This window comes from Euwallacea similis, chromosome 11, assembly GCF_039881205.1.
Source record: "Euwallacea similis isolate ESF13 chromosome 11, ESF131.1, whole genome shotgun sequence".
In the NCBI taxonomy this organism is placed as follows: Eukaryota; Metazoa; Arthropoda; class Insecta; order Coleoptera; family Curculionidae; genus Euwallacea; species Euwallacea similis.
In genome coordinates, this window is record NC_089619.1 from 2,394,521 (window position 1) to 2,420,692 (window position 26,172).

The 26,172-nt window shown below is 35.7% G+C and overlaps 2 protein-coding genes across 4 annotated transcripts in view; one reads left to right on the plus strand and one right to left on the minus strand.

The window, feature by feature from the left end:
* The first annotated feature begins 502 nt into the window (after positions 1-502).
* On the plus strand, positions 503-12,308 carry Pex23 (peroxin 23). 2 transcript variants are annotated; one of them, XM_066394938.1, is made up of 22 exons: positions 503-567; positions 859-1,239; positions 1,664-1,796; positions 1,850-2,052; positions 2,301-2,393; positions 4,299-4,479; positions 5,075-5,186; positions 5,786-6,002; positions 6,358-6,645; positions 6,820-6,963; positions 7,144-7,314; positions 7,365-7,551; positions 7,646-7,844; positions 8,112-8,399; positions 8,463-8,641; positions 8,704-8,859; positions 9,314-9,536; positions 9,744-9,924; positions 10,072-10,214; positions 10,726-10,898; positions 10,975-11,120; positions 11,827-12,308. In XM_066394938.1, the coding sequence occupies exons 2-22, from the start codon at positions 1,015-1,017 to the stop codon at positions 11,863-11,865; spliced, it is 3,681 nt and encodes a 1,226-aa protein (XP_066251035.1). In that variant the 5' UTR covers positions 503-567; positions 859-1,014; the 3' UTR covers positions 11,866-12,308. The 2 variants fall into 2 exon arrangements, with proteins under 2 accessions (XP_066251035.1, XP_066251034.1); XM_066394937.1 differs by having other exon boundaries at positions 504-567; positions 5,786-6,071.
* Positions 12,309-12,497: 189 nt separating this feature from the next.
* The window catches only part of osp (outspread), a 138,942-nt gene continuing 125,267 nt past the window's right edge, over positions 12,498-26,172 (minus strand). For both annotated transcript variants that reach the window (XM_066394936.1, XM_066394935.1), the window contains exons 7-16: positions 20,017-20,195; positions 18,591-18,823; positions 17,948-18,127; positions 17,655-17,891; positions 14,723-17,171; positions 14,144-14,328; positions 13,900-14,088; positions 13,705-13,840; positions 13,446-13,649; positions 12,498-12,881 (exon numbers count right to left, since the gene is read on the minus strand). In XM_066394936.1, the coding sequence (XP_066251033.1) occupies positions 12,876-12,881; positions 13,446-13,649; positions 13,705-13,840; positions 13,900-14,088; positions 14,144-14,328; positions 14,723-17,171; positions 17,655-17,891; positions 17,948-18,127; positions 18,591-18,823; positions 20,017-20,195 (3,998 nt within the window). In that variant the 3' untranslated portion in view covers positions 12,498-12,875. The remainder of the gene's footprint in view (positions 12,882-13,445; positions 13,650-13,704; positions 13,841-13,899; positions 14,089-14,143; positions 14,329-14,722; positions 17,172-17,654; positions 17,892-17,947; positions 18,128-18,590; positions 18,824-20,016; positions 20,196-26,172) is intronic.

The following is a 26,172-nucleotide window of genomic DNA, read 5'->3' on the forward strand; positions in this document are numbered from 1 at the left end:
ATAAGCATTTTCGAATTCTCATTAATTGAGATTACTTTTAGAAATATATTAGGGAGGAACAGTTTCGTACATTGGATACGCGAAACTTTATCTTTATTTTGGTATACTCTAACGCAGTACGCTAAAAAGGTTATAGCTAATCATAAAAACTAATAAATGCGTAACAAAAAAATTGGTAAAATTATCAATTTTCAAAGAAAACATATATTGCGGATCAACACACACTTTACTCTGACATGATGTAATTCGAAACACCTACGATATAGAATACAAAATGTAGCGTGTCAGTTTGACAGTTTGACCAGTTGACAGTTTGCTGTTTTTTATGTTGATGTGATTACTGGAAACTAAAACTAAAAATTCTAATTTTCCTGTTAATTTCTGTATTACTAGGTATTACTCTGTAACAGGCCTTAAGGATAGTAACTTTAGGTTTGTATATTATTGCTCAATTAAATTCACAGTTTTCTGCACTAATTCATAAATTGAAATTAGTCTGATTGTTTGGACAAAACACAAAATTCTTCGCTCTTAGGCTTTGGTCTGTGTCTGACCTTAGGATTTCAGGTATTACGTTTTAAGTAAAATTTAGATAAAGAGCTGCTAGCTCAAAATAATTAATAATGTGATCTTTTTATACAGGGCGTCCATTTTTCATTATTTTTATTAGGCACAGGGCAAACAGCAAGAGAAAATAGTATAATTGATGTTACCAGCTATATTTTGAGCTTAGTTTATTGGTCAGAGGAGAATCATACTCTCCTCAGTTTGTTTCAATATGTGTCCTATACTTGATAAAACTAACAAACAATGGATACCTTGTATAGTTTTACCAATATTTATGTGAATGGTTTAAAGCCTAGAACAAATTCATCACACTACTGCACATTCAGTCCAGTCTAATTTGGAATAAAAATGCTCTAGTGCTGCAAATACAAGATAGACAAAAAAGCTCAGCAATAAAAGAAAACCTTGTATATCATTGAAAGTTTTGCATATGTGGCATATGCCAAGATGCCCAGTTCCCTATTATTTGGATTAAACAATCAGGGAAGAGTATATGCCTTATCAACATCTGGCTCCATGTGGAGAGAGCTTCCTTATAATGGGCAAGAGTTTAAGAAACTTTCTGGTGTTCCACACTTTCTTTGGGGTCTAGGAGGTGATCATCAGATATATGTTTATGTGCATGGACTGGATATCCCAATTAGAATTCGAGAAGAGTCATATGAGAATGAGGTATGTACTTTCCTTGATACTTATTCCATTTAATTTGAATATGACTTTTTTTGTATTGTGAATCCCTTTAGTTAGATTTTTAGAAGATGTGTCTTAATGTATGTAATAAGGAGTAAGATCATAAAAACTGCTTTGAAACTTATATTTAAGTCCCATAGAGTGTGAACCTTAAATATGAAGAACAGGGGGTGTAAAGGTAAAGCACATAGGATGTTGATTAAACAATTTGCTTATTTGTTTTTTGAATGGCCTCTCAATGACTGTTTTTAGCTACTGTAATTTTTTAAAGATTAGCAGATTACTATTATTATTTTTATCTGCATTATACATTATTTTTTTATTGGACCTCTTAATGAAAAATGATTAAAAAGATATTTTGTGTTACAAAAATGATTTCATTAATCAAGTATTTTCAATTTTTTAGAGGTGGCTCCCTATAGAGGGTTTCAGTTCTCGATTACTTCCTACTGATCGATGTCACTTTTCAAGTGCAGAAGGAACTGTTGAGCGATCAATAGACAAAATTAGGCTCCCTTCTATGGCTTGGCAATGGGAAGGTAAACCATAATTTTCATTATTAAGGTCTGTTTGCCTAACTTTATGAATTAAGGTGACTGGCAGCTAGAGCTTACGTTAGATGGACAGCCACTTGATCATAATGGATGGACATACGCTGTTGACTTTCCTGCTCAATATTATCCCAAGAAACAATGGAAAAGCTGTGTTCGAAGAAGACTGTGGGTCAGAACTGCTAAATATTGTGCTATGAATACTTGGTGTGCCATTGCTCCTTTACATAAAGATGCCACAACAGTATGTACAAAAGTTTATTTAAATGTAGTACCAAATAACAAAGAAAAATCAATATTGTTTTACGGTCTGGTGGCAGTCAGTCAAATTATCATAATATGCATTTTTGTATTATTTATTAACATTAGTGCACATGGTCAAAAATACAAAATGGTTGTTACGATATGATAAGTCAACCATGGCATGACCTATAGTATGAATTGTTTCATTGGCTAGACAGTTCATTATAGAGATAATAATTAATTTTTTAGGAACCTTTCATTGATGTTTCCATTGGAGGTCTTAATGTTGCGGGAGCTGAACCAGGAACAATGCTGGTGTGGGCTGTGACATCTCACAATAGGGTGAGTTTTAGGTTTCCCATTTTATTATGACAATACCCCAAAAACAATTATTTGATAGAGCATTATTAGTCAGTTTTCGAATATTTAACAAAAATTTAACTCAAGGTATACGTGAGAAATACGCAAAATATGAGAAAAAATGTGAAACTTTGCAACCCTATATATAGAAAATGGTGCATTTTTGATCATGTGTCTACTAGTATTTTTTATTATTTTGCAGTGGACTATTGCTCCTTGAAATATGTTCTTGCTAATATATTACATCCTGTATTTTTTTATATCTCTTTCCTTCATAAAATCTGATTGGTTGAGATACAGCAGTGGAAAAATGTAGAGCAACTTTTGAAAAATTAATATAATTAGAGTTGTAATAGTTATAAATATTTAGGTATAGGTTCAATATGAAGCCAGTATATGTCCAAATACTTCTACAAAAAATGTTTTTATTTTTTTGTGGAATTTTATGTTAACAATAGTATTTTTAGGTGGAAAAAAGTAAAGCAACTTATCAACTTATAGCAAATATTTGCCTTAAAATTTATTTCATCCGTGGTATATCGTTGGTCAAAATGCCTCGAGGTAAACATTTATCAGTGGAAATAAAAGAATGTGTTGTTAATTTGTATAAAAGTGGCCAAAAGCAAGCAAATATTGCAAAAACATTTAATTTAAACAAATCCATTGTTTGTCGAATTATCCGACAATATCGAGTGTCCGGGAATATTGATGTAAAATAGAAGTGTGGCAGACCCAGAAAAACCAATCGTTATCAAGATAAACAACTTTTAAAAATTGCGAAGAATGAACCATTTCTAGGATCGAACAAAATTAAGGGCCGTATTTCCGATGAGCTCGATGTTGAAGTAACATCTAGAACAGTAAGAAACAGGTTACTTGAAGGTAATTTATTTGGAAGAAGACCAGCCAAAAAACCTCTTTTATACGAAAGAAATAGACGTGCCCGACTTAATTTTGCGCGACAACATTGTCACTGGACAGAACAGGATTGGAAAAAAGTAATCTGGAGTGACGAATCAAAGTTTTGCTTATTTAATAGCGATGGTATCACCTACGTGAGGAGTCCTAAAAATGAAAGACTCAATCCAAAATACACCTGTCCCACAGTGAAGCACGGAGGTGGGTCGGTAATGGTATGGGGTTGTTTTTCCGGCTATGGTGTTGGCCCCCTTTATAAAATAGATGGTCATATGAATAGATTTGAATATAAGGAAATCTTAGAGAATCAAATAGTGCCATATGCGGACGATGTTTTGCCCTTAAGACACATTTTCCAACAGGATAACGATCCAAAACACACGTCCAAATATGTGAAAGAATGGTTCAGGAGAGAAGGAATACGCGTTTTGAAATGGCCTTCGCAATCCCCCGATCTAAATCCTATTGAGAACCTCTGGAAAATCTTATATCGGGAAATTAGAGATAGGACCTACAGGAATCAAGACGAACTGTTCACTGCTTTAAAAGACGCATGGACAAGCATGGATCCAGTCATCCTGACCAAATTAGTAAGGTCTATGGCAAAAAGATGCGATGTTGTAATTAAAAATAATGGATATTTTCTAAAATATTAACATTTTTTAATGTAAACTGTTGTTTTGATAAATTTTAAGGCAAATATTTGCTATAAGTTGATAAGTTGCTCTACTTTTTTCCACCAAAAAATACTATTGTTAACATAAAATTCCACAAAAAAATAAAAATAAAAATTTTTTTTGTAGAAGTATTTGGACATACACTGGCTTCATATTGAACCTATACCTAAATATTTATAACTATTACAATTCTAATTATATTAATTTTTCAAAAGTTGCTCCACATTTTTCCACTACTGTATATGTAAGAGCAAAAGTGTCAAATTAATTTTACCTTTCACGTTAATTTTAGGTTATGTTTAGGATAAATGTGAGGACCAAATCTCCAGAGGGCGTTAGGTGGAATAATGTTCAAGTTCCTCCAGGCTGTGAAGTATGTCAAATTAGTGTGGGTCCTTCTGGGTTGGTTTGGGCTTCCCTGCTTGATGGAAGAGCACTAGTAAGGTTAGGAGTGACTAGAGATAATTTACAAGGTAGGTAGGAAGCATCCAAAATACGCCTTAGTTTGAGTCAAATATCAATTATTCATCATAGCGTTCAGTTTATATCTTAGAGAGTTTTCATGCCAATTATGTCTAATTTTTAAAACATTAACGAAAATAGCGTTACAGTATATTTGATCGGATTATTACAGAGACGTCGAGATGTTAACTTAAATTATTTAAAGCCATTCCAAAAATAGTATTCACTTAATTTTCTAAAACTATTTCCCATGATTCCCATTTCATATTGCAAGGAAATTAATAACTATTTTATATTATATGTATACATTTTACGTAGCCGATATCAACCTGTATGCAAGTACTCAGATTTGAAGATAAAAATGTCGAAAATAAGTCAAAATGAAGATAACATATGTTAAAATGTGCGAATTATGTGAAAACTATACATTCGTTAATGTGTTTAGGACCAGATTGTTAATATACTGTCAAATTTTACTGCAAGCTAATTTTTATAAAAATTGTTGAAATGGAGCTTACATATTGGTTAGATGCTTGGTTTCTATGAAGACTAGTTTAATGTTAAACCTAACAGCACATTAATAATTTGGCCCTTAATCTTTCACAGGAGAGTGCTGGTTAGAAGTACGAAGTCCAGGTGATAACCTGAGAATTACCCAAGTCTCAGTAGGCAATGGCAGTGTGTGGGCAGTTACACATGATAAGCAAGTTTGGTTTAGGTAGGTGGCTACAAAAGTAACTTTCCTAATTTACCGTACCTCATAACTCTTCAAACCACCAAGATGAAAATGTTTAAACTTGAAATACGGTCTTCTTGTTTACTATTTAGTTTTTAACTTTTTCACTCAAAGATAAATAGTTTAGACGTACGGTTTTTAAATATTTCCAGTGAAAAAAGTCCATGAAAGTCACCAATTCCCCTCCAATTAAAAAAATACTTCAATTACTCCAGGTGCAAATTTCTGGAAAAACGACCCCACTTTCTTGGACTAATAATTGGCTTGCTGGCGAGATAGACCTTGGTAGAACCTGGGTTCTTTTATTATTTTGGTTTAATTCTATCTATGAAAATATAACCGTTAATTTTATTGACCAAAAATCTCATCCTGTTAACAATTTTGTCTCCTAATCAAACAGTTATACTTATAAACTTGCTCAACTGTGTGAGCTTGTGGCTCGGTTGTAAACTTTTGCCTTCATTGTACATGTATTATATATTTTGTAATGCAACATATTATTATCTCACTTGTGCTTGTAAACTTTGTTAAATTAATATGATATGTGTATGTGGTCTTTCTAATATGTGTGAATCTATTAGGAAAGGCATAAAGGGCGAGGGAGCACATGTGAGTGAAGAACTAGCAGCCGGGTCGGCGTGGCTTCAGATGGTTGGCAAAATGATGCAAGTCTCCGTGACTTTCAGCGATCAAGTGTTTGCAGTAGGGGCAGACGACAGACTGATTTACCACAGAACCGGCATTTGTCCGGAAGATTACACTGGCAAGCGGTGGAAGGCAGTTAGGGCCCCATTACAAGTCAGTAGAGCCAGTAGTAACGCTAGTCTTGGGCGCGATAAGTTTCATCGTAGCTTGACTCACCTTGGGGTAAATAACCATTTACTAATACTAATTAAAAAAGTAATTGCTTTATACCTCAATGTAGTGTGTATATTAATTACAGGTAAATATAGTTTATTTACATATATTATGAATTATTAATTTGGATTAATTGGATTAATTTGGAAAAGGTGATACGAGAATGGATCAAATATATTTTAATATTATGTTCACTGTAAAGAACTAACTTTTTTGTGAATTTACTATAGATTTTCGATGCACCATTCAACTTATTTTTAACTCTTAATAAAAACCATTCATTTTCTACTTATAGAGCCGGCCAAACAGTATGATTGAACAATCCAATTTTACTGACTTCGAAGAACAGTCCCATTCAGCACCATTGGCTCCCACTTCTCTTCCTGTGGGAGATTGCAAATTTGAAATTCAGCCTAAAAGTCACAAAGCCTGGAATCCAGTCCACTCAGTGGGATCTGTTGTCGGCATGGAGGTTCATCCAGAAACGGATGAGAGCGTTTGGAGCGAATCTAGCCGGGAATCGTGTATTTTCGCCGAGGACGACGAAATGGGTTGGGCTGAGTATGATGCACCATGGTCTTGGGTAAGTTTAACGTTGCTTGCAATCAATGTATTACCCTGGCTTAGTTCTCAACAAATAAGGCGGTTTTCATCAATCTTATTATGAGAATAATAATTAGTCGGTGAAGATCTCAATATCTCCATTTTCGAATTACACTGAAAGTTAATTCCATAATACATAAAGGGTTTAAAACAGGTTGAAGCTGGTACATGTTTACTGGAATCTAGTCAACCTCCAAATTGGTTTGGAGACTCAAATTGCGGTGCCATGCAGGAAGAATTCGAGCAACCTTGGCGAAATAGGATACTTGAGGATTTAAAGTCTAGATTACCTACTCAGGTATAAAGTCTAATGAAAATTATTTGACTCGTTCATATATTTCTATACATTTATTTTTGTTTCCGTTCTCTTGTTTAAAATTTTCACTTTCTCATTTGGATTGAATTTCTGTGACTTCTGAAAAAGAAGTTTTTAATTATTCAAGTCTTACTTTATAATGTGTGTTCGATATGATTCTAGGCTACATTTGATTTTTATGAACGAGCTGTGGACACAACTTCCTGGTTGCATAAAGGCGAAGCCAGAGTCAATCTAGGCAGTGGCAGCTATATCGATTGTATTTTGCAGCTAGAATGGATACAGACGACTGGTACTTTAACTATTCTAAATTCCGATGGTGCAACCACTATGGTACTGTTCGTGCGAATACATTTTTGCCCTATTGACAGTTAGTTCTTTAGCATTCGTTCCCACTGAGTGATATTACATGCATTCAGCTAAGTAGTGAGCCAGGTAGTCCCAGAATATCGATTCATACTCCCAGAAATTCTCCCGCTGTAGTGGTTATACAATTTTTGAGTGACGTCCTTTTGGATGAATGGCAAACACATTTGGCAACTACATGTGGACAACTCAGAGAATCGAAAGGTAGGATGTTTGATGAAATAAAGAACTAATGTAATGTAATGTCAGGTAGTTATCATTACTTGGCATTCATATTTTTTATATCATTCAATTGTAGGAAAGCCCAGCGATGAAAGTATTTGGGCAGTGACCCACTTAGGAGATATTTTTGTCTGGGATCCCTCACAACTCGAAGGCAATCAACTTCGCGAAGATGATTTCTACGTCCAAAAGTTCGATCTTAGCGGCAAAGAATGTCCTATTAAAGTTGCCTTACACGTTGGATGTATACCAGGAACGACTCTCACACTTACAGGGTGAGTTTATAGTGGCATATTTCATATAGTTTATGTTGATTTTCAACTAGTAGACTTTAATCATTATTTAATCTGTTTTGCCTTAAAAATGTTTTCAGAAAGAAAATTCTTTGCATAATACATGTGGAAATCAATTTTAGAAACTTTGAAATAAGATCACTCGGTCTTTATTTAAATGAAACAAAAACCTCAAATCGGCCTATTTTTGCATGTTCGTTGAATGGCTCTTTTCCAGCTCATCTAAACATGGTATTTATATTGTCGTAGTTGTGTCGGTGATGAAGCGGAGCGTCTTGGCATTAATTTGGAGGCCCCCGTGTCATATAAAAGCAAACATAAAGCCTTTACTGAACTTGAAAACGTGTGCCTTCACTTAAATCCACGATTTTCCGACAATTGCGTTGTTAGGAACTCCATGACTGAAGGTAAATGGGACAACGAGGAAAGAGAAGGTGAGATGCCGTTCGTTAGAGGCCAGGAGTTCAAATTACGAATTGAAAGTAGTGAAGATGCCTTTCATATTTTTGTCAACGATAAAGATTTTACTAGCTTTAGGTAAGTGCTTAAAGGAGATACCAGATCTGGCGTTGCATCGTTGGTTTTATTTTTTATTTTAAGGCACAGACTATCTCCACATTCCGCTTGTATTTTGCATCTTTGGGGAAAAATGCAGCCTTTCAAGTTAATTATTAAAAGTCCCGTAATTATTGTAGATCCTTTGGAATTGTATTGGAGACAACTAGGAGGTCATCTTCGTAGAGTGGAATCTTGTAACGCAGGAGTTACATGGGGAATAGGTATTAACTATTTTTTACGTTTATGTTGAATTTATCAATTATTATTACCTGTATTCTGTTAGGTTATGATCATACTGCTTGGGTATATAGCGGAGGATGGGGTGGAGGATTCTTAGGCGCTTTGGACAGTACTAACGTTTATTCAATGACCGATTCACAAGATTATAGAGTTTATGAGAATCAAAGATGGAATCCTGTAACTGGTTATACGTCTTCAGGTGGGTATTGTATTTATGTTCATAATGGATTATTTTTGTTTTACGTTTTTGTTTAAAAGGTATCAAGGGCAAAAGATAAACATATCAAAATATAATTTAATATTTGTTATATATTTCTATATTTAATTCTTGTACAGAGTTTCTCAAATACCATATGTGGCTGAATTGCCATCTTCGAAACGCTAAGAGTTACGAATTTGATTAAACTAGAAAAAAATTGCATTTTTTTAAGCTCTTTGACATGTAGTTTACAGGATTCCCAGAGATATTTAGATAAATAGCAAATTTATCAACTACTAGAACTTAATTAACGTTTATTTAAAGAATTAAAAATTTAATTAAAGAATATTTATTTACATAGAAGTTTTTAAATTTTTTCTGATCTACAAGGTGTTTTATTGCACTTCCTACATCTACCTTTATATTTTTTACATAATCGTACTCCATCCTGTAGGTTTACCAACCGATAGACATATGTGGAGTGACATTACTGGGCGCCAGAAACGCCTGAAAGATCAAGTGAAACTCCTTTCATCGCGTTGGCAATGGATCTCAGATTGGATGATAGATTTCCACGTTCCTGGTGGGGTCGATCGCGAGGGCTGGCAATATGCTGTCGATTTTCCTGCGTCTTATCACGCTAATAAGCAGTTCACTGACTTGGTTAGGAGAAGGAGGTTGGTATTGATAATAGAGTGGATTTTTATAGAATGATTCAACCACTTGAAATAAATCTTAGCCAGTATATTTAGAAGATACATTGGAAATTGGTGGGGAAGGCTATTTCGTTTGGTCATCATCTGTATATTATGATATTTATTTATTAGGCTCGTTTTGAACCGTCTTGGCTTTTATACCGACAAATAAATTGTTTCTTTAACTAGGTGGTATAGAAGATGTGCAATAGCAACAACAGGACCGTGGCGGGAACTGGGCCATACCAAACTATTAGATGTTTCTCTTGAACCTGTAAATGACGAACCAGATACTATAATTTCGGTGTGGGCATTAGCCTCCGGCGGCCAAGCGATGTTTCGGGTTGGAACTTCCAGATCAAACCCTTTGGTATGTATCAAATAATTCAGATTAGCCAAGAAATATTTGACCTAACACCGAACAATTTTTTATCAGCTCGTATTACTAGGGAATTTGCATAGATAGCATTGATCCAAAACATTGTGAACGAACGTACATATAATTTATTTTCTTTAGGGTCACATCTGGGAGCATGTCACTACCGATCAGTCATTAAGTAGCATTAGCTGTGGACCGTTTAATTGCGTTTGGGCCACAGGAAAGAAGGGGTGTGCATATCTCAGGGTGGGAATTAAAGAAGATAACCTTCAGGGAGAAAGGTAATTATCTTAGTTATTATTATCAATATTTTTAAGAACAAGCTTTGTGTGTTAATGAATTTAAAATGAGAAACCTAAGGGCAAAATGGTACAAAATTATGTAATACCTATTATGATTCTCAAAAAAGTGATTGCGAAATCCAAGAAGATTTATTTAATAAAGTTTCACACTCCGAAGCAGTTCAAGCTCTAAAAGTAACAATGGAATGGGCTCAATAAAATTCTTTAACCATTAGTGAAATAATTAACCTAAAAATATATATGCAGAAGCGATTATGGCAAAGTTTTCTGCTAAACAAATACAAGCCAAAATAACATCATACTTTTCTTAAAAAAATTAGTCATATTTGTAAATATGCAATTATATATGTGAATATATTATATACTTATAATTTCTCTAACCTTCGGTATTATGAATACTTCCAGCAATATGAAGATCTCAAGATTTCCTCGTACTCATATTATCGTGATTGTACTGTATAATAATAAATTATGGTCATGCTAATTTCAGATGGGTATGCGTAGAGCCACCAGTTGGAGCGCAGCTGAAACAAATTTCGGTAAATTCTGCAGGCATCTGGGCAGTTGATACTCTGGGGAGATTAAATGTACGAAAAGAGGTCACATCTACATTCCCTGAAGGAACTCATTGGCAAACTATATCGGCCGATCCATCTATATTAAGTATGGAATTTGAGTCTATCTAATAATTAAAAAAACGTAAACTCGTTATTTAACAAAAGTATCTTTTACATTCTAGATTCTGCTCCCCATACTAAAGGATTTAAACATGTTAGTGTGGATAAAACTGAAGTTTGGGCCGTGACGGATGGTGGAGCTGTGATACGAAGAATGGGGGTTTCTGCTGAAAATCCGGCAGGTGCTGGTTGGGATATTGGAATCGCAGTAAGCTTCTTTGTTATTTTTTTGTTCTCTTTTCGTTATCGAGTAGTCTGGACTTTAAGACAATTAAGCATTGCCAAAAAGTTAGTTAGTTATAATTTTCGTATTTTCTCAAGGCCTAGATCAAGTACTTAAATATGTACCGGTAAAACTAGTTTAAGTGAAAACAGGATTTGTGCAAGTGGGAAAAGGATCGTATAAAATTTAGTATGCCTGGGCCAAAGATCAACGAAGTGGGTTGCGCGGTAGGCGGTTGACGTGGGTGGAGTTAGTCCGGCGAACGTTTTCACTTCTATGCTTAGATTAGTATGGAGTTCGCTGCCTTTGCAGCGATGAAATTTTTTAAATATATGACAGGAAAAAGCAGCAGTATAAATAAATTTAAAAAAACAAACGATTAATCCATCACTAGAATCTATATTAGTAAAAATTTCGAAACGGTAATTTGGAGTTCCAAATTCCTACAAATCCTCTACTAGAACTTATGAGCAAGAATTTTGAAACGGTAAAAGATCCGGCAAACATCGGAACGACTTCATCCACGTCAGCCGCCAGCTGCGCAACCCACTTCTTTAGTCTTTACTGTAGGCATACTAAGCCTTATGTGGCCCTTCTTCCACTTGAACCGATTTTACCTGTATACCTTTTATTCTAATTATTGTGATTGTTGTTATTATTATTATAAATAATCACCAGACGCGTTTTTCAGGGAAATTGGCAGCACATAAGCATTCGGGCCTTCCGGTAAGCGATTTCACATTTAACATTCCAGGTGATCCAGAGCATTGCTGGAAGTAGGGGAGTTACCTATTTCAGAAAGTCAAACCTGATAACAGTAACAGGTTTTATAGGTTTATCTCGGTACGTTCAGTAAGCGTTAAGTAAGCCAAATAAGCTTGTTTGTTAATTCTAACAGCTAAATAAGCATTTATTTTAAGATAATTTAGCATTACAGCTAGTGATTTTTCATTTACTTATCCAAAATGTGGTCTAAATATCTGTGTTAGTAACGTAGGAGATTGTGTGCAATTTTCAATATGTTATTCTATGAGTAATAACATTAATACTGACATTACGTTGTGACTGTACTACGATTTTAAAAATAATTTTACAATTTGTTTATTACGATATTGTTATTCTTTGTTAATTCTTTTTATTTTACGCTATGGAATAAAACAACATTTTTGTTTTTGTTTACTCAAAAGAAAGCAAAATTTTCTTACATTTCTCTCTGCCCAGTTTCTCAAACTCCTGGTGTTTCCATTAAGACAATTTCCATGCTACATTTACCACACTACACCAGCTACGATTTCTTTGATTCCATAGGTGACGTTAGAAGTTGGCCCACCTTGTATATCTGGTAAGTTATACGAAACAACATTTATAACTTATTAACTTATATATTTTTCTTTTGTAAACATTCCATATAAACCCAACACATAAACAAATAAACTGTTACAAAAATTAACCATAAGTTTTGTACATCGGCCATTGGCCTCATACGTAAAACTTACCAGTCCTAAAGGATGAATGAGGTACATAAATAAATACGGGAAAAACATACATAAAGGTATTAATCGATCAAACAGTTAAAAATAAGAAGATTATGAACAAACAAACGAGGGTGCTATCAACTGTACACAACGGTGACGATTAAATCGATTACATTGTACTTAATTATTCTTAATTCACTGGTATACGTATTGAGGCTTGTTAAAGACTAGTAGGTTTTTTTGAGCTCCTCACGGATACACACCATCAGTTCTGAAATGAATATAAATTCAATTAAAAATTGGTAAATTTGTTACTGCCTCGCCAGTAATATTGTTCATATCTTAGGGAGTAAAAGTGATAAAGTAATGTATGGGTGATACAAAATTCAAATCGTTACAGGTCACAGACAGAAAATCGTCGTATTGCCCGCTTATCTCAAAAATTAAGAAAAAAAAATACGACAATTAGTAGGTACTAAACATTAAATTAATTGATTTGATTTGCTCTGTAACAACAGTTACGGACATCGGAAATTGGAAGGGTATTATTTTTTTGTTCCAACTGAAAGTAGCTTATTAAAGAAGCTTCCGACTATTTACATCGACTATTCAACTGCTTTAGCATTTTGCTCTAAATATAAAATTCTCTAAAGCAATAGACTTTTTTATTCGAGTACTGAATTAAATATTTGAGGCGTATTGGTTCGAACGTACAAAAATTAATTGGGCCGCTGTTATTATATTATTTTTCTTGTTACTTCGATACCGGTTTTGCTTATTTTACTACACAGGTCGAGGACGTGCAACGGTTTAATTTTGGTAGATATATACTGACCTGCATAGGTGAGAGCTGGGGGTTCCGTTCGAGCCGCAGGATGTGCTGCTGAGCATGCGCCAACTGTCGCGTAGCACTGCCCAGCTGCTCCTCCAGCGCTGCCGCCTCCAATGATTTCACGGACAACCGCTCAGACAGGTCCAAGATTTCGTCTCGCTGCTGCCTGGCAAACTCCTGCTTGAACCTTGCTACTTCTCTTTGAACCTATGATGTATCAAATACATCAGAATTCATTTTCGCAACGAGATAAAAAAAATACCTCAGCTACGTGTGCTTTTCGCATAGCATCTAAAGCCGCCAGCGTAGCTTGCGTCTCTTCCGCCAGCGCTTGCTCCTTCTCTTGTCTTAACATTTCGACCTCCTGGGCGTGGGCTTCCCTCAAATCTTGGATAGTTCTGTACAAATTTTGTAGTAAATTTTCGAAATGGAGATGTTCTGACAAGTCTATTATTACCTTCTATGCCACTGTTCTATCGAACTTAGAACTTTCTCACATAATTGATGGAGTTGTTCAATGTCCGACTCCTGATGGCGTTCCTTGCAAGAAGCTAATGCACATCTGTAGGCCGCTCGTAAGTTTTCGACTTGCGTCAGGTACTCGGTACCCAAATATACTGGTCTTTGGTCTAACTGACTATCGAACCTGTAAGCGATATTTTTGGTAAATAATTAATATGGTTTTTAACAAAGATACTTGCCTGTTTAAGGATCCGCTTTTTTCAATAGAGCACTTAATATTTTCTAAACTATTTCGTAACTTTTTACATTTCTGGCACACGTCATTCCAATTCCTAACTATTACATCTGAGCTATCTTTTGGAACTTTTGTAATCCGCTGTAAATCGTCCACTTTGGATTGAAACTCTTCTAAATGTTGAATAATCTGAAATAAACGTTTGTCACTGAAATTTCAAAATTACAATGTCAAGACTCTTTTTTTAAGAGTATTTTTAGAATATTTTTGAAGGCAATTTCAAAGAATGGTTAAAACTAGTTCTCCTTCACATCAATTTATCACATAATTCTGTTAATTTTTAAGAAAAAACGAGTTGATGATGGAATTCATTTAGAGCAACACCGGGATAAATTTGGGGGATAAGATCAGCTATGGTTCGGATTAATTGGGAATTAAAATGCCATACATTTATGGTGGCAAGATCATCTTGAGAAGAACTAATCGTAAGACTAGAACTCAATGATATTTTTTCTTTTGCATTCCCAATATTCTGCCAATTTTCAGGAAAGCGGTTATCGTTGCCAATAATGTGAATGCTCACCTGTTTCAACTCTGGCTGACCAATCCGGGCCACACATTCATCGCCAAACCGCTCCAACATACAGGCAAACTCGGCTTCTAAACTCTGGTCCACCTGCACCATCGGCTGATTCTTCAATCGAATCCAATATTTCTCGCTCTCCAACCACGTGGACATGGAATTAACAGCCCCATCGCAAGAAAGATCTTGAGAAATGTTACACTTGCCGCTCAACACATTAATCCTGGCGTCGATCAATGCTTTATGTGCAATAATGTCCGCAAACTCGTGCAACAGATGAGCAGAAGTTCTCGAAAAACGTTCAGATTCAACTCTACGTCTCCAGTTCTGACGTTGAAGCTTATTCAGACAATTCCGGTAGAGGTCTGTTAGCTCTGAAACACTTTTATTGATCTCGTCATACAGGCAGTCCCCTACAGAGTCGGACCAAAGCTCTAAAGCTGCGCGCTCAGAGGCAAAAAAGCTGAAGAAGAATGAGTGATCCGCCTCCAAGTTGGATTGATAGATTTGAGCAGCTCGAAGTAGAACGTGGTTGATTTCAGATTGGATTAATTCCGCATTAACAATTTCAGTGGCAGTTTTGTTAAAATCCTCAACAGTGTCTTGGCTGAGCGACCTAATGCGGCAACTTTTGTCTGAAGACATGTTGTAAGCTTCATTAGCTAGAGCTTCGGCTAACTGTGGTAACTTCGTTGCCTTGTAGACGTCCAAGAGGACTTCTAATTTTTGTTGCTCCTCACATAAAATGTGCAGAGATGGCCCGTTTTTCTTTACAAAATTTTTGCACATCTTAAATCCTTGTCCAACTGCCACTAAACACTTGGCCAATACTCGGCTTAAATACTCTGCACTAGTTCTGCATACTGGAGGGTGCTTCTGGCCAGTTCCATTTAATTTGTTTTGCAGAGATATTATTAAATACGCGGTCTCTTTAGTCTCTTTATCAATTAATCTCTTGCAAATAGCTTCGCCTGTGAAAGGAGACTCCAAAGCCCCTTGTATGCGGTCAACTAAAATATTTTCGAACGATACTTTTTCAGCTAGAATTTGCAGTCGTGCATTAGTGTCCAGTTTTCCACTTTCCAATAACTGTCGCTTCTTTTCAGCTAAATTGGTTAACTTTTCCAATAATATTTGTTGCAGTTGTTTGACAACATTCTCAGCCGAAGCATTAACCACGTGAGCTTCATCAGAACTCAAATTGCTGCTCATCGAATCTCCTTTAGCTAGAATATCGCTGAGCTCACTGAGAGTGCTCTCCAAGAACAACAATCTCTCGGAACTCAATGATGATCGCCTGTTTTTCAATACATTCACTGAATGCAGGCATTCCATAACTTTGGTTCTGGCCGATAATAGCAAGCTGTCAATATTAAACTTTGACAAATCTGGAGTTTCACTTTCCTCAGTTAATTTTGACAAGTCCGAGACGCTGCTGCTTCGAATGATGTTTAATGATTCATTTGAAGCGTTCACATTGGAGACTTTAGACTCTAAAGAACTGAGTCGCATGAGTAGTTTAATTGGTTCTGAAGAGGTGGCACTATCCAAGCTTTTCCTCCTCAGGCGTCGCAACGATTTATCATCGATTGGAGAAGTTCTTTCACTACTTCGCTCTCTTTTGAACCTCCTCTTCGGCTTCCCCTTCTCCAAAGCTATAATTTTAGCCTCTAATTCAGTTACTTTATCCTCAACTTCTTTATTTATAGAAAAGCTTTCTCTCCCTTTCAAAGACAAAGATCGTCTTTTATCTTTGGCTTCGCTCTTGGCTTTCAATCGAAGCTGCTTTTCCACCATGGTCAGTTTAGAGGTTAAATGATCCAGCCTTGCCACTAACAAGTTGATTTCGGCCTGATGTTCCTGCTTCAATAGCTCTATGCTTTGTTTCAAGCTGTGGTTGGCTATTTCCAGTCTATCACAATTATCTTCGGAGTTGCGCAGTGCTCTCTTTAACGCTCGAATTTCGATTACTGCCTTCTCAAATCTGCACTTAAGGTCAAGGCAGTACTCTTTTAGCTCATTTGTTCCTAGTTCGTCTATGTCTACTTCTAAATCTATGTTGGTGAGGTCAGTGAGGGAATCCACGGGCATACTATTTTTTAGGTAACATCTTGATTCTAGTTCTTGCAATTTTTTATACACGCGATCGTTGTCTTGGCGACTGCGCTCAAGTCTTTCGTTTGAGCTGTCCAATTCCTCTTGCAGGTTGCATAGTATTTGTTGCTTGGCTTGCAGTTCCCTTAGTAATATTTCGTATTTTTCTTCGAACGTTCGGGACATTTGTTCGGAATCAGCGAGACGTCTCTGCAAGGTTTTTTGCTCTTTTAAAAATTTGATCTCCATTTGCGAGTTTCTTTGGTTTAGTTCTTGTTCGACTTTCTCCAAACTGGCCAGCATGTCTTTTGCCTTTTTTTCCCTTATGGCTGCGTCAGACTGAAGCTTCTTCAACCTGTAATGAGAAAAACAGTATTGAATTTGTTTGTAAGTAAATTTTAAAAAATGATAATTTTGCAGACACGATTACATAAAGTAAAAAAATCTTGATTTAGGTCATTAAACATATACAGGGTTGTAAATATTCGAAGCTTCGACTGTACGTGGCATTGGTTATGTGTCATCATTAGACATGGTAGTAGAAAGCTTGTAAGAGAGTCATGATTACCCCCGCCCGATTTTACAGCCGAAAGGTTCCAACCATGACGTGAAATACCTGTAACCCTCCCATATTCAGAGCTGTTTCTCAAGAATGATTTATTGTTTCATTGAAATTTCAAATTTCATTGCCATTCGCTCCATTTCTCTTTGATACGATCATTCTTTCTTTTTCATTTTAAATTCATGTCATGGTCAAAAAATGTTTTTGTTTTTTCCGAAGATTTTTCCAGTTTTGTAAATCGCGTGGATTTGGAAGAAGACTCTTGATATAACTTACCTCGCAATCTCTTCTTCTAACTTATTAACCTCCTGAGCGGATCGAGCCAATTGTTTCTGCAAATCCGAAATTAGTTCATTCCCATTGGGCACACAAGGCATCTCTAAACTAGTATCCATTGGATCTTTGGCACAATCTAATTCATCGGTTGAAGTACTGTCTAACGTAGACTGTCTTGACTGGCATCTGGGCGGTCTGGGTCTCACCCTTGCCCTATCTTTTACTCGAAGGGCCAGCCTGAGGAAAAATAATATGTACATTTTTATTTCAGTCATATTATGCATTTAATTTACCTATTCAAAGGCGGAGAAGGCGGTAGTTCGCTCCAATCTCCCGACTCCCGTCTACCACCTTCGGAGGCGGTGCGATATTCCTCATCACTGGAGAATAAAATTGATTTCGGAGTATTTGGAGTAATGGGGCTTTCGGCTGGCATAGGAGCAGCTTTCTTTAGTGCTTGCATCCAATTTGATCTAGTAAATAAAAGATTAATTATTATAATACAAATTTGTCACTTCACAATTTACAAGCTTTTTCGGAAACTTATTCGGGTTAGGCCCGATTTTTGAAACCAATGGTAATTTTGCCAGATAATTTCATGAAAATGGATAACTTGATCAATGATCTGCTATGCTTTCGACGTTTCTATGAAAACGATCTTGATAGCAAAGTTACCAGGAAATTAATAAAGCGAGCTTTAATCCGGTATCCATCATGTGAACTCTAGGATGTTAATTTCCTACTAATGATTACTTAGGAAAGGGAAAAGTGTTGTTGTCTTTATCAAAAGGATAACTTCTAAGAAAATCAGAGGACTACTATTTCAGCCTTTATTTGATAATTTCTATCCTTGTGGTAAAGTTATCTGGATTTTGATTTTTTCGTCTAGAATGACCCGAATAAGTTCCTTATAAATTGTGGCCCCAAAATATGGACCTTATTCCTTGTGTGACGGCACTCAAAGTTAAAGTTGGCCCGCTCCACTGAATTTCGAAACCGTATTTTGAGTCTGTGGGCACTTCGGTGTAACTTGTGACTGTAGAGAGTTCCACACAAATCTCAGGCACACCATGCTCATCCTGGTCTTGGTAAACGTTTAGAGTGGGCCCACAGAGTACTATCCATCGACGCACTCCTTCTTTGTCTTGGGTTTTTAGCCATAACCAGCCCTATAAAAAAATTCCAATGTTATTGATGATCATGATGGTCATGAAGAATTAAAAGGTCTCGATATAACGGGCGAATTTAGTCACAGGGTCACTTCAGTACTGTCCGGGGGGACGACAGACCAGGAAGGGCGGAAGACTTTCCTGGTCGGAGGTTTTTCTTAGGGGTAGCAGGGCGGTGATTGAAAATTTCATCCAGGGTGTCAGGCTTGCTAAGGCCAGTTCTGTGTTACTTGATTGGAGTTTTCTAAGGAAAAGTTCCATCAGTTTGTGGCACCCTTGACACGTTTTACTCAGTGCTGTTCGTTGCTATAGACATGTCCTGACATGTAAACTCAGTTTTCAAAAATATTATTTTAGTTCTCAGACGGTTAAAGACAAAAATAAGGCAATAGGGCATGCAAGCCCTCCGTGTCATCTGCGGGTTATCATAATTATGAGGATTGAACTCCAAGTTCAAGATATCCACAAAAAAGGGTATCATGTCTTTATAAAACCCCTTTATAAGTCCCCAACACTGAGTTAAGGAGAATGTCAGAGCGCCGTGGCTCCATTTCAATCTTATTCTGCATTTCCGATATTACTATCGCTGATTTCAAATTCCACTCAGGCTGATACTTTCGCCACCATCCTCACTAGGTCTTCCACTCATAAAGCCCCATTTACACCCTGGTGGAAACAATTGGCAGTAAGGAGGCGCTTTGGTCACAAGTGATTCAATGAAGGTGGAAGATTTGAAAAATATATATCGAATTCTTAAACCAAATGTAGAAGACGAAAGTCGCGGCAAACTCTATATATAAGTTATTGCATAAAATCGAAGGTTACAGAATTACCACTGTGTTCTGAATTTGTGTTACTTATTCTATCTATAATGCATTACCAACCGACAACATACTATGCTGAATCATTAATGAGTGGCCTAGCGAAATTATTCTCTTTTCAATGTACCTAATCTCGATTTGATAATCTGAACACGCCTGTTAAATTAGTTGGCTCGTAATTATTTGATTTTAAACTTTGGCATTATATAATGAAATTGTCCTGCATTTGTAAGTAAGCAGTGAAGAGAAAAACGTCAAACAGGGCAATAATACAGATAAAAGCTAATAATATTCATGACGAATCCATTTAATTCATAGTAATGATTGTTTTTTGTTCAATAAACGAGGTTTATATTGTTTCTGCATAATTACCTTTTTTAGATGTAAAAGACCCTCCGCTGGTAAAGCCAAACTGGATTCAGGCGATCTGTCGGTCAATGCGGTCGCAATATCTCTTAACCTTTCATTACGCCAGTCCCTTCTGGCCCTCGCTTTATCATCACAGCGTAATTTGTCCCTCGTGGGAGGCGATCCAGAACTGACCACATAATCTGAAAAAAAACCCAAAAACTGAAATGTTATCAAAAAAGCGTCTAATTATCTGACCCTATCGGGAATTGAAAAGACTATAAAAAGCAGTTTACGTAACAAGTTTAATAATGGCCTTCAAGCCGTGAAGATTTACTTCTGCCACTGTGAAAAAAAAAAAGACAAGGAGTGAATCTGACCGAGTGACCTATATACCTCTTAAAAAATCAATTTAAGCAAATCGTCAAAACTACTCACATAAAATAAATCTAATTTAATTTCAACTAACAATAAAAGCGTTTTTATGCGCGCTTTTTGTTTCCGAATTTATCATGCTGAATGCGGTTTTAGGATTCAGTAAACACCTGATTAAAAACCAATTTATTTCCCAATGATTTTGTAATATATCTCGATAAAGCAAGGTTTAACCAGACAAGTAAGATGTTTATTTTTGGCATACTTCTTTATGGTAATTGGCCATGTACAACCTCTTAAAACGTTCACTCGCAAATCACCAACTTGGGGGCAATTACATTCGATATGTGTGTACTTTCTGATGGTTTTAAGGTGATGCTATAGAGTTTTAGCAAACATTTTTCACTCAACTTCTTACGTTGGTTTAAGTGTAAAGCAGACATATACTTGTATTTTATAATCTTTCATGTTATTAAATTGCAGTATACAGGGTGAAACATATCATCATGAAGATATTTCGGCGGGCTATAGTACTCCGTAAAATAATTAAAAAATTCTAATAGACCCATTGTCAAAAACGCACCATTTTCGATATACAGGATGGCAAAATTTCACATTTTTTAAAGGACATTTTCGACATTTTTTATAATTGTGTTTTCGTTTAGATTTATATTTATTTTCAAAGATTTGGTTAAATGTTACGAATTGCTTCAGATAGTTGATGACTGAGCCGGAAGTCTTTTTTTCCTTACTTTCTTTACATTATTAATTTGCATCGATAGATATTTTTGCAAATTCTACGAAAACGGTGAAAGGTACGAAAATACTGCAAAAGGCCAAAAAGCTAAAGAATTAAAGAAGGAATTTAAATTTGGTATCACACTTCATACAGGGTGTTTCGAAAAACGATACAAGACATAAAATAGTACATGACCCAAAAAAACATAACGCCATGTATATGGCTACTGACGATTTTGGTATTTCGTTGTAGAAGATCTTAAAGAAAATAGGTGTACGAAATTTCAAAAATTTAACTCAACGCATACCTGAGAAAAACGCAAAATACAAAAAAAAAATTGTAAAATTTTGCCACCCTGTATATGTATAAAGAATAGTGCGTTTTTGATCATGGATCTATTAGTATTTTTATTATTTTCCACAGTACTATCGTTTACTGAGATACCTCTATGATGATATGTTACACCCTGTAGCCCTCCCATTAGCCTGCATATGCAATGCATATTTAAGCTCAAAATAAGTACACGTTACCGCACATATACGGTAACTTCTATTTGCCACATACAAAACGTGACATGTGTCAATGTCAAAAATGTCCTGAAAACGAGGCAATTAACATTGGTATGCGTGTGGCAGAATTTTACCGGACGCGTGTGTGTAAAGTTTTAACTTTTACCTCACGTAAATAAACTAAACCTATGGAAGACAGCACTTGCTAGAAAAATAACTATTTTTTATGTGTGTCAAACGTTCGCGCGAAACGCGCTTTTCCGCAAGCATTTGGCTACGTAAGCTCGTAATTTCCCACACTAGTATCGAACAGAAGGCCAGGTGCTATTTCTTGCAAAAGTGACATTTACAGTTACATTCCCGCACTGAATACCTGAAATTGACAGTCACATTTGTTCATCAAAGAGAGTATCTAAAGTCCTGGTAGGAAAAATATTGTTCCTGACTCTGGCGGAAAGTGTCTTTAGGTCTCACCTATGTGTTAGGAATTCTTAACGAACGAGCGTGATAAGAAAAACAAATGAATGATTGACAAAGCGGTGTTAAGTACTCTGGCTAAAAGAATTAGTATCATCCTAGTGCATTAGCCAAAATATGTCCCTATCAGTCGTTAAGTTGCATCGTCGCAATGATGATCTGGTGTCGGATTTCCGCTAAGATGACCCTAGTTTGAGTCTTGGGCGAATGATTTTGGTCGATGGTAGTGCAAAAAAATAGTGTGCATAAGAAAATTTGTTAACATCTTCGAGTGATTGTCACGCCATGGAGAAGAATGCAGAGCTGCAGGAATCGCCAGGTTCCTGCACTACTACGCGATTTCGGAATCATGAAAACAGCCATAAAATGGAGGAACTATTATTAATCAGTGTAAAGAAGAAGATTGAAGTTCTGAACAGTAGTTTAGAGATAAGGAGGGATGCAACACTTTCCTTTCATCTGTTGATGGCTTAAATTTTGTTCATTTTTAACTAAGCATTCAGTCCACCTTTTAGGTACTGGATATCCCTAAATTCGATTTATTCTTTCGGACAGAAAAAACATCGAGAAGAAACCTTCGTCGCAGGTGGACCTCAGATCTTGTGTGCAAGTCCCCGAGCTTAAAAATCAGTTTTCCTTGAAACTTCACATGAAATTGCTACCTACCCATAGAAAGGTGTGCCGTGTCGGTTGCCTAAATACTTTTTTTCTGTTAATTTTAATTTTGCTTTAAGCTGGACAAGTTTTTTCTGTTTGCAAATGAGATGACAATGAGCAGTTTTAGCACTGACCATTTTTTTAAAGCTAAAATATCATTCACTGCGCATCAACAAATGTTGCATTGATACGCTATTAAACAGGTACATTTAAATGTCCTCTGAGAACGAGTTCTTATGTACTTCCCACCTTCGAATGTAATAATTGCATTTGCTAAATAAATAGCTGAAGGCAGGCATCTTCTACTATGAGTACCTGCCTAGTTCAGATATTAATTCAGAATTTTTAATATGCTCTAGTTATGGGCAAAATTGAGCGCTCCGTATATAGAAATTACGCTGAATTAGTATCCGTACCTTCTAATTTTATATGCGAAACCGTTAGTGGAAAATTGCAGATGTGAAAAGTTGCAAGGCATGTTTTCAAATCAGACAAAGTAGGTATATTATATGTCGGAATAATATTGGAAACATTCTCCATAGTTAATAAATATTAATTTATTAACAAAATAAAGAAAGACAAATTGATTACTAATCGACCGCAACTCTGCTCTTCTATACCTCGACTGTCCCTTTTAGCTCCTTTCGTTTTTAATTCTAAGGAGGTACCCAGTCCAAAAGGGCATGAAGATCAAGACGAAATCATCTGGTAGAAGAGAAGCAAAAAAGAAAAAAATCCAAAGGGGGATTCCCCGACACTTGGTCATCCAGTAGCGGCGGTAGTGGTAGCCTCGTTCAACAGTGCTTCATACCAAGATGGCTCTGTCAGTTTGCTTATCATCTTAACTCTAATGCCGTAATACGAAAACCTTATGAACTACTAGATTTCGAATATATAGTGTGTACATAAAGTATGGAATAAACTAATTTTTGTCGGTCTGGAATTAAAATAATAGAAAAATGTTTAGACATGCCGACTTTAGATTAAAATTTCACATATTTTGGTTAGATAATATTAACTGTTACATCAGTGTTGTTCCAAATATGACGTCAGTGTTAATTTTTTAGTGGCTTTTGATAGTTTTAATTAAAGGGTGCAATTTTTTGAGTACAAGACATAACTTTTTTAATACGTTACATAACAAATTTTTTGATAAATTCTCAAAAATTTGTATATCAAAACCAAAAGAAAAAGAGATAGTCAAGCAACAATAAATATGGTTTAGCGTGAATTTATCCACTGTTCGGAATTCAGTCAGGTGCAAGAAGGATGTCCCTTTGAATGTTTAATTTAGTAAATACTTATTGTTCCTGCTTATTAAATATTATGTTTTGTTAAAATTTATTTTACCATTACCGTAATGAAAATTACATTTTTAAGAATTTGACAAACAAATTGTTATATAACATAGTAAAAAAGTTTACGCCTCGTACATGAAAAAGTGCGCCTTTTCACCTATAATTATCAAAAATCATTAAAAAAAAATTAATACTGACGTCATATCTGGAATAATGATGGCGTCACAGCTAATATTATTCCAACCAAAATATGTGGAATTTTAAACTAAAGTCGACGTGTCCAAATGTTTTTTATTATTTTAATTCTAGACCGAATTAATTTACTTTAGGTACACACTGCATACATATAGTAATTTAACTTACGATAATACTGACCGTACTAAAACTCCCAAAGGGAAATTATGCAAAATAGCATATTGAAGGCACCTGTTTACTTTTTGGACTTTGGAACAAAAGGCATTATCGTTATCATCAAAAAACCGAAACAGGTTTGCCTATAAATTTCGGCTGATGCGAAATAGCTTGATCATTTGTTTTGATATGAATCTTATTCAAAGGAAAAAGAACATTTTACTGAACACGGCCCGGAAAGTGAAGGTAATTTATTATAACACCTGATTGCCGATCGCCGATCTAATCTATTTAAATGTTCTAAAATGAATATGGGTCCAATTTTTATTAGTGACACTAAGATTGGATTTTAAATAAGTGTAGTGTAATTTGTTTTGTGAAGGTACAATAACCGGTAGTGTGACAAGGCATATGCTTAATCAAATTCAAATCAAATTAGATTTTTTGTATGGAGTTGACTCGGTTGATGAAGCATATCTCTGCTGCTAATAACTGATGAACGAAATTTCTTAAATTGGACGTGGAAATTAAAAAATACAAGAGATCAGGAAGAATAGAATTATCTAGGAATTTTCAGCGGTTTCATGCGTCTGGACTATGCAGAATCTTCCATGGAAATTTGAAAAATATTGGGACCAGTTTGGAAAAATTGAAACCTACAGAAAAATGAGGAAGGGGGCAAGAATTATCAAGGAATTTTCATAGGTTTCTCCAGAGATTTGCAGTTTTACGTGGCTTGATTGCAGAATCGTCATGGAAATTTTGAAAAGGGGGAAATATACAAACCGAAGAAATGATTTCGAGAATGACATAATGGGTGGTGTTGGAGTTCGATATAATTTCAAAAAACGCATTTTATGTCAGTAAAAACAGAGGAGGACGGAACACAATTTTGAAGTAGGAACCAACAACAAAAAAAAATACATGAAAGACAGATACATTAATTTGAAAATTTACTAGGCCTCGAAGGGCTGTGAAGCACCAACGATTTAAAGTGTATTCTGAGGAGATTATAAAGGTTCTCTATAATTCGAAAATGTTTGCACTTAATTACAGTAGAACCAAAGGCGGACTGGACGTAATTTTGAGGTAATAATTGGACCAAAAAAGAAGAAAAAATAAATTGGAGAAGTAAATTTGCATTTTGATCCTTCAAGAAGTATCGATTACGATGTAGAAGTAGTAATTTGATGCAAAAAAAAATCGAAAAAAGAAATTGGTGAAATCGTAGATGCGCACATTTTATCTCGGACTAAATGCAGTTTCTTCAGATATTGGAACAACATCGCAAAACGAAGAAAAAGCGAAAATCCGCTTAACACATCCCGAACAGACTCCAACAAGGCTGGCAAAATTCCCGGGAAAGCCGAGAAACGTTGAGATGATATTTATACGATCGTCTCTCCATATTTGGATTTCGATCCATGGCTTCTTGCTTTAAGCCGACCATTACGGATGCGTATGTGGTCTTATTTTTTTGAAGTTTCGTCTAATCTTGACTGAAGCGGGAAAAAACGTGATCTATTGGCTTTAGGTATTTGCGCGCTTTTAAACGATCTACAGGGTGGGTGACCATGCGGCTGTCCATGTACGACTCGATCTTCAGTTTCTTATATGCAATGGTGTATATCTGTTCATGGCAAATATGCAAAGATGCTACCACACACAGAATTGAATTCCTGATTTCCAGGCCGACCTTAACATTTACAGCACATCTTCTTAAAATGTGAAAGGGGGACGGATAGAGAAGATGTTGGAAATTTACCAGTTCAAA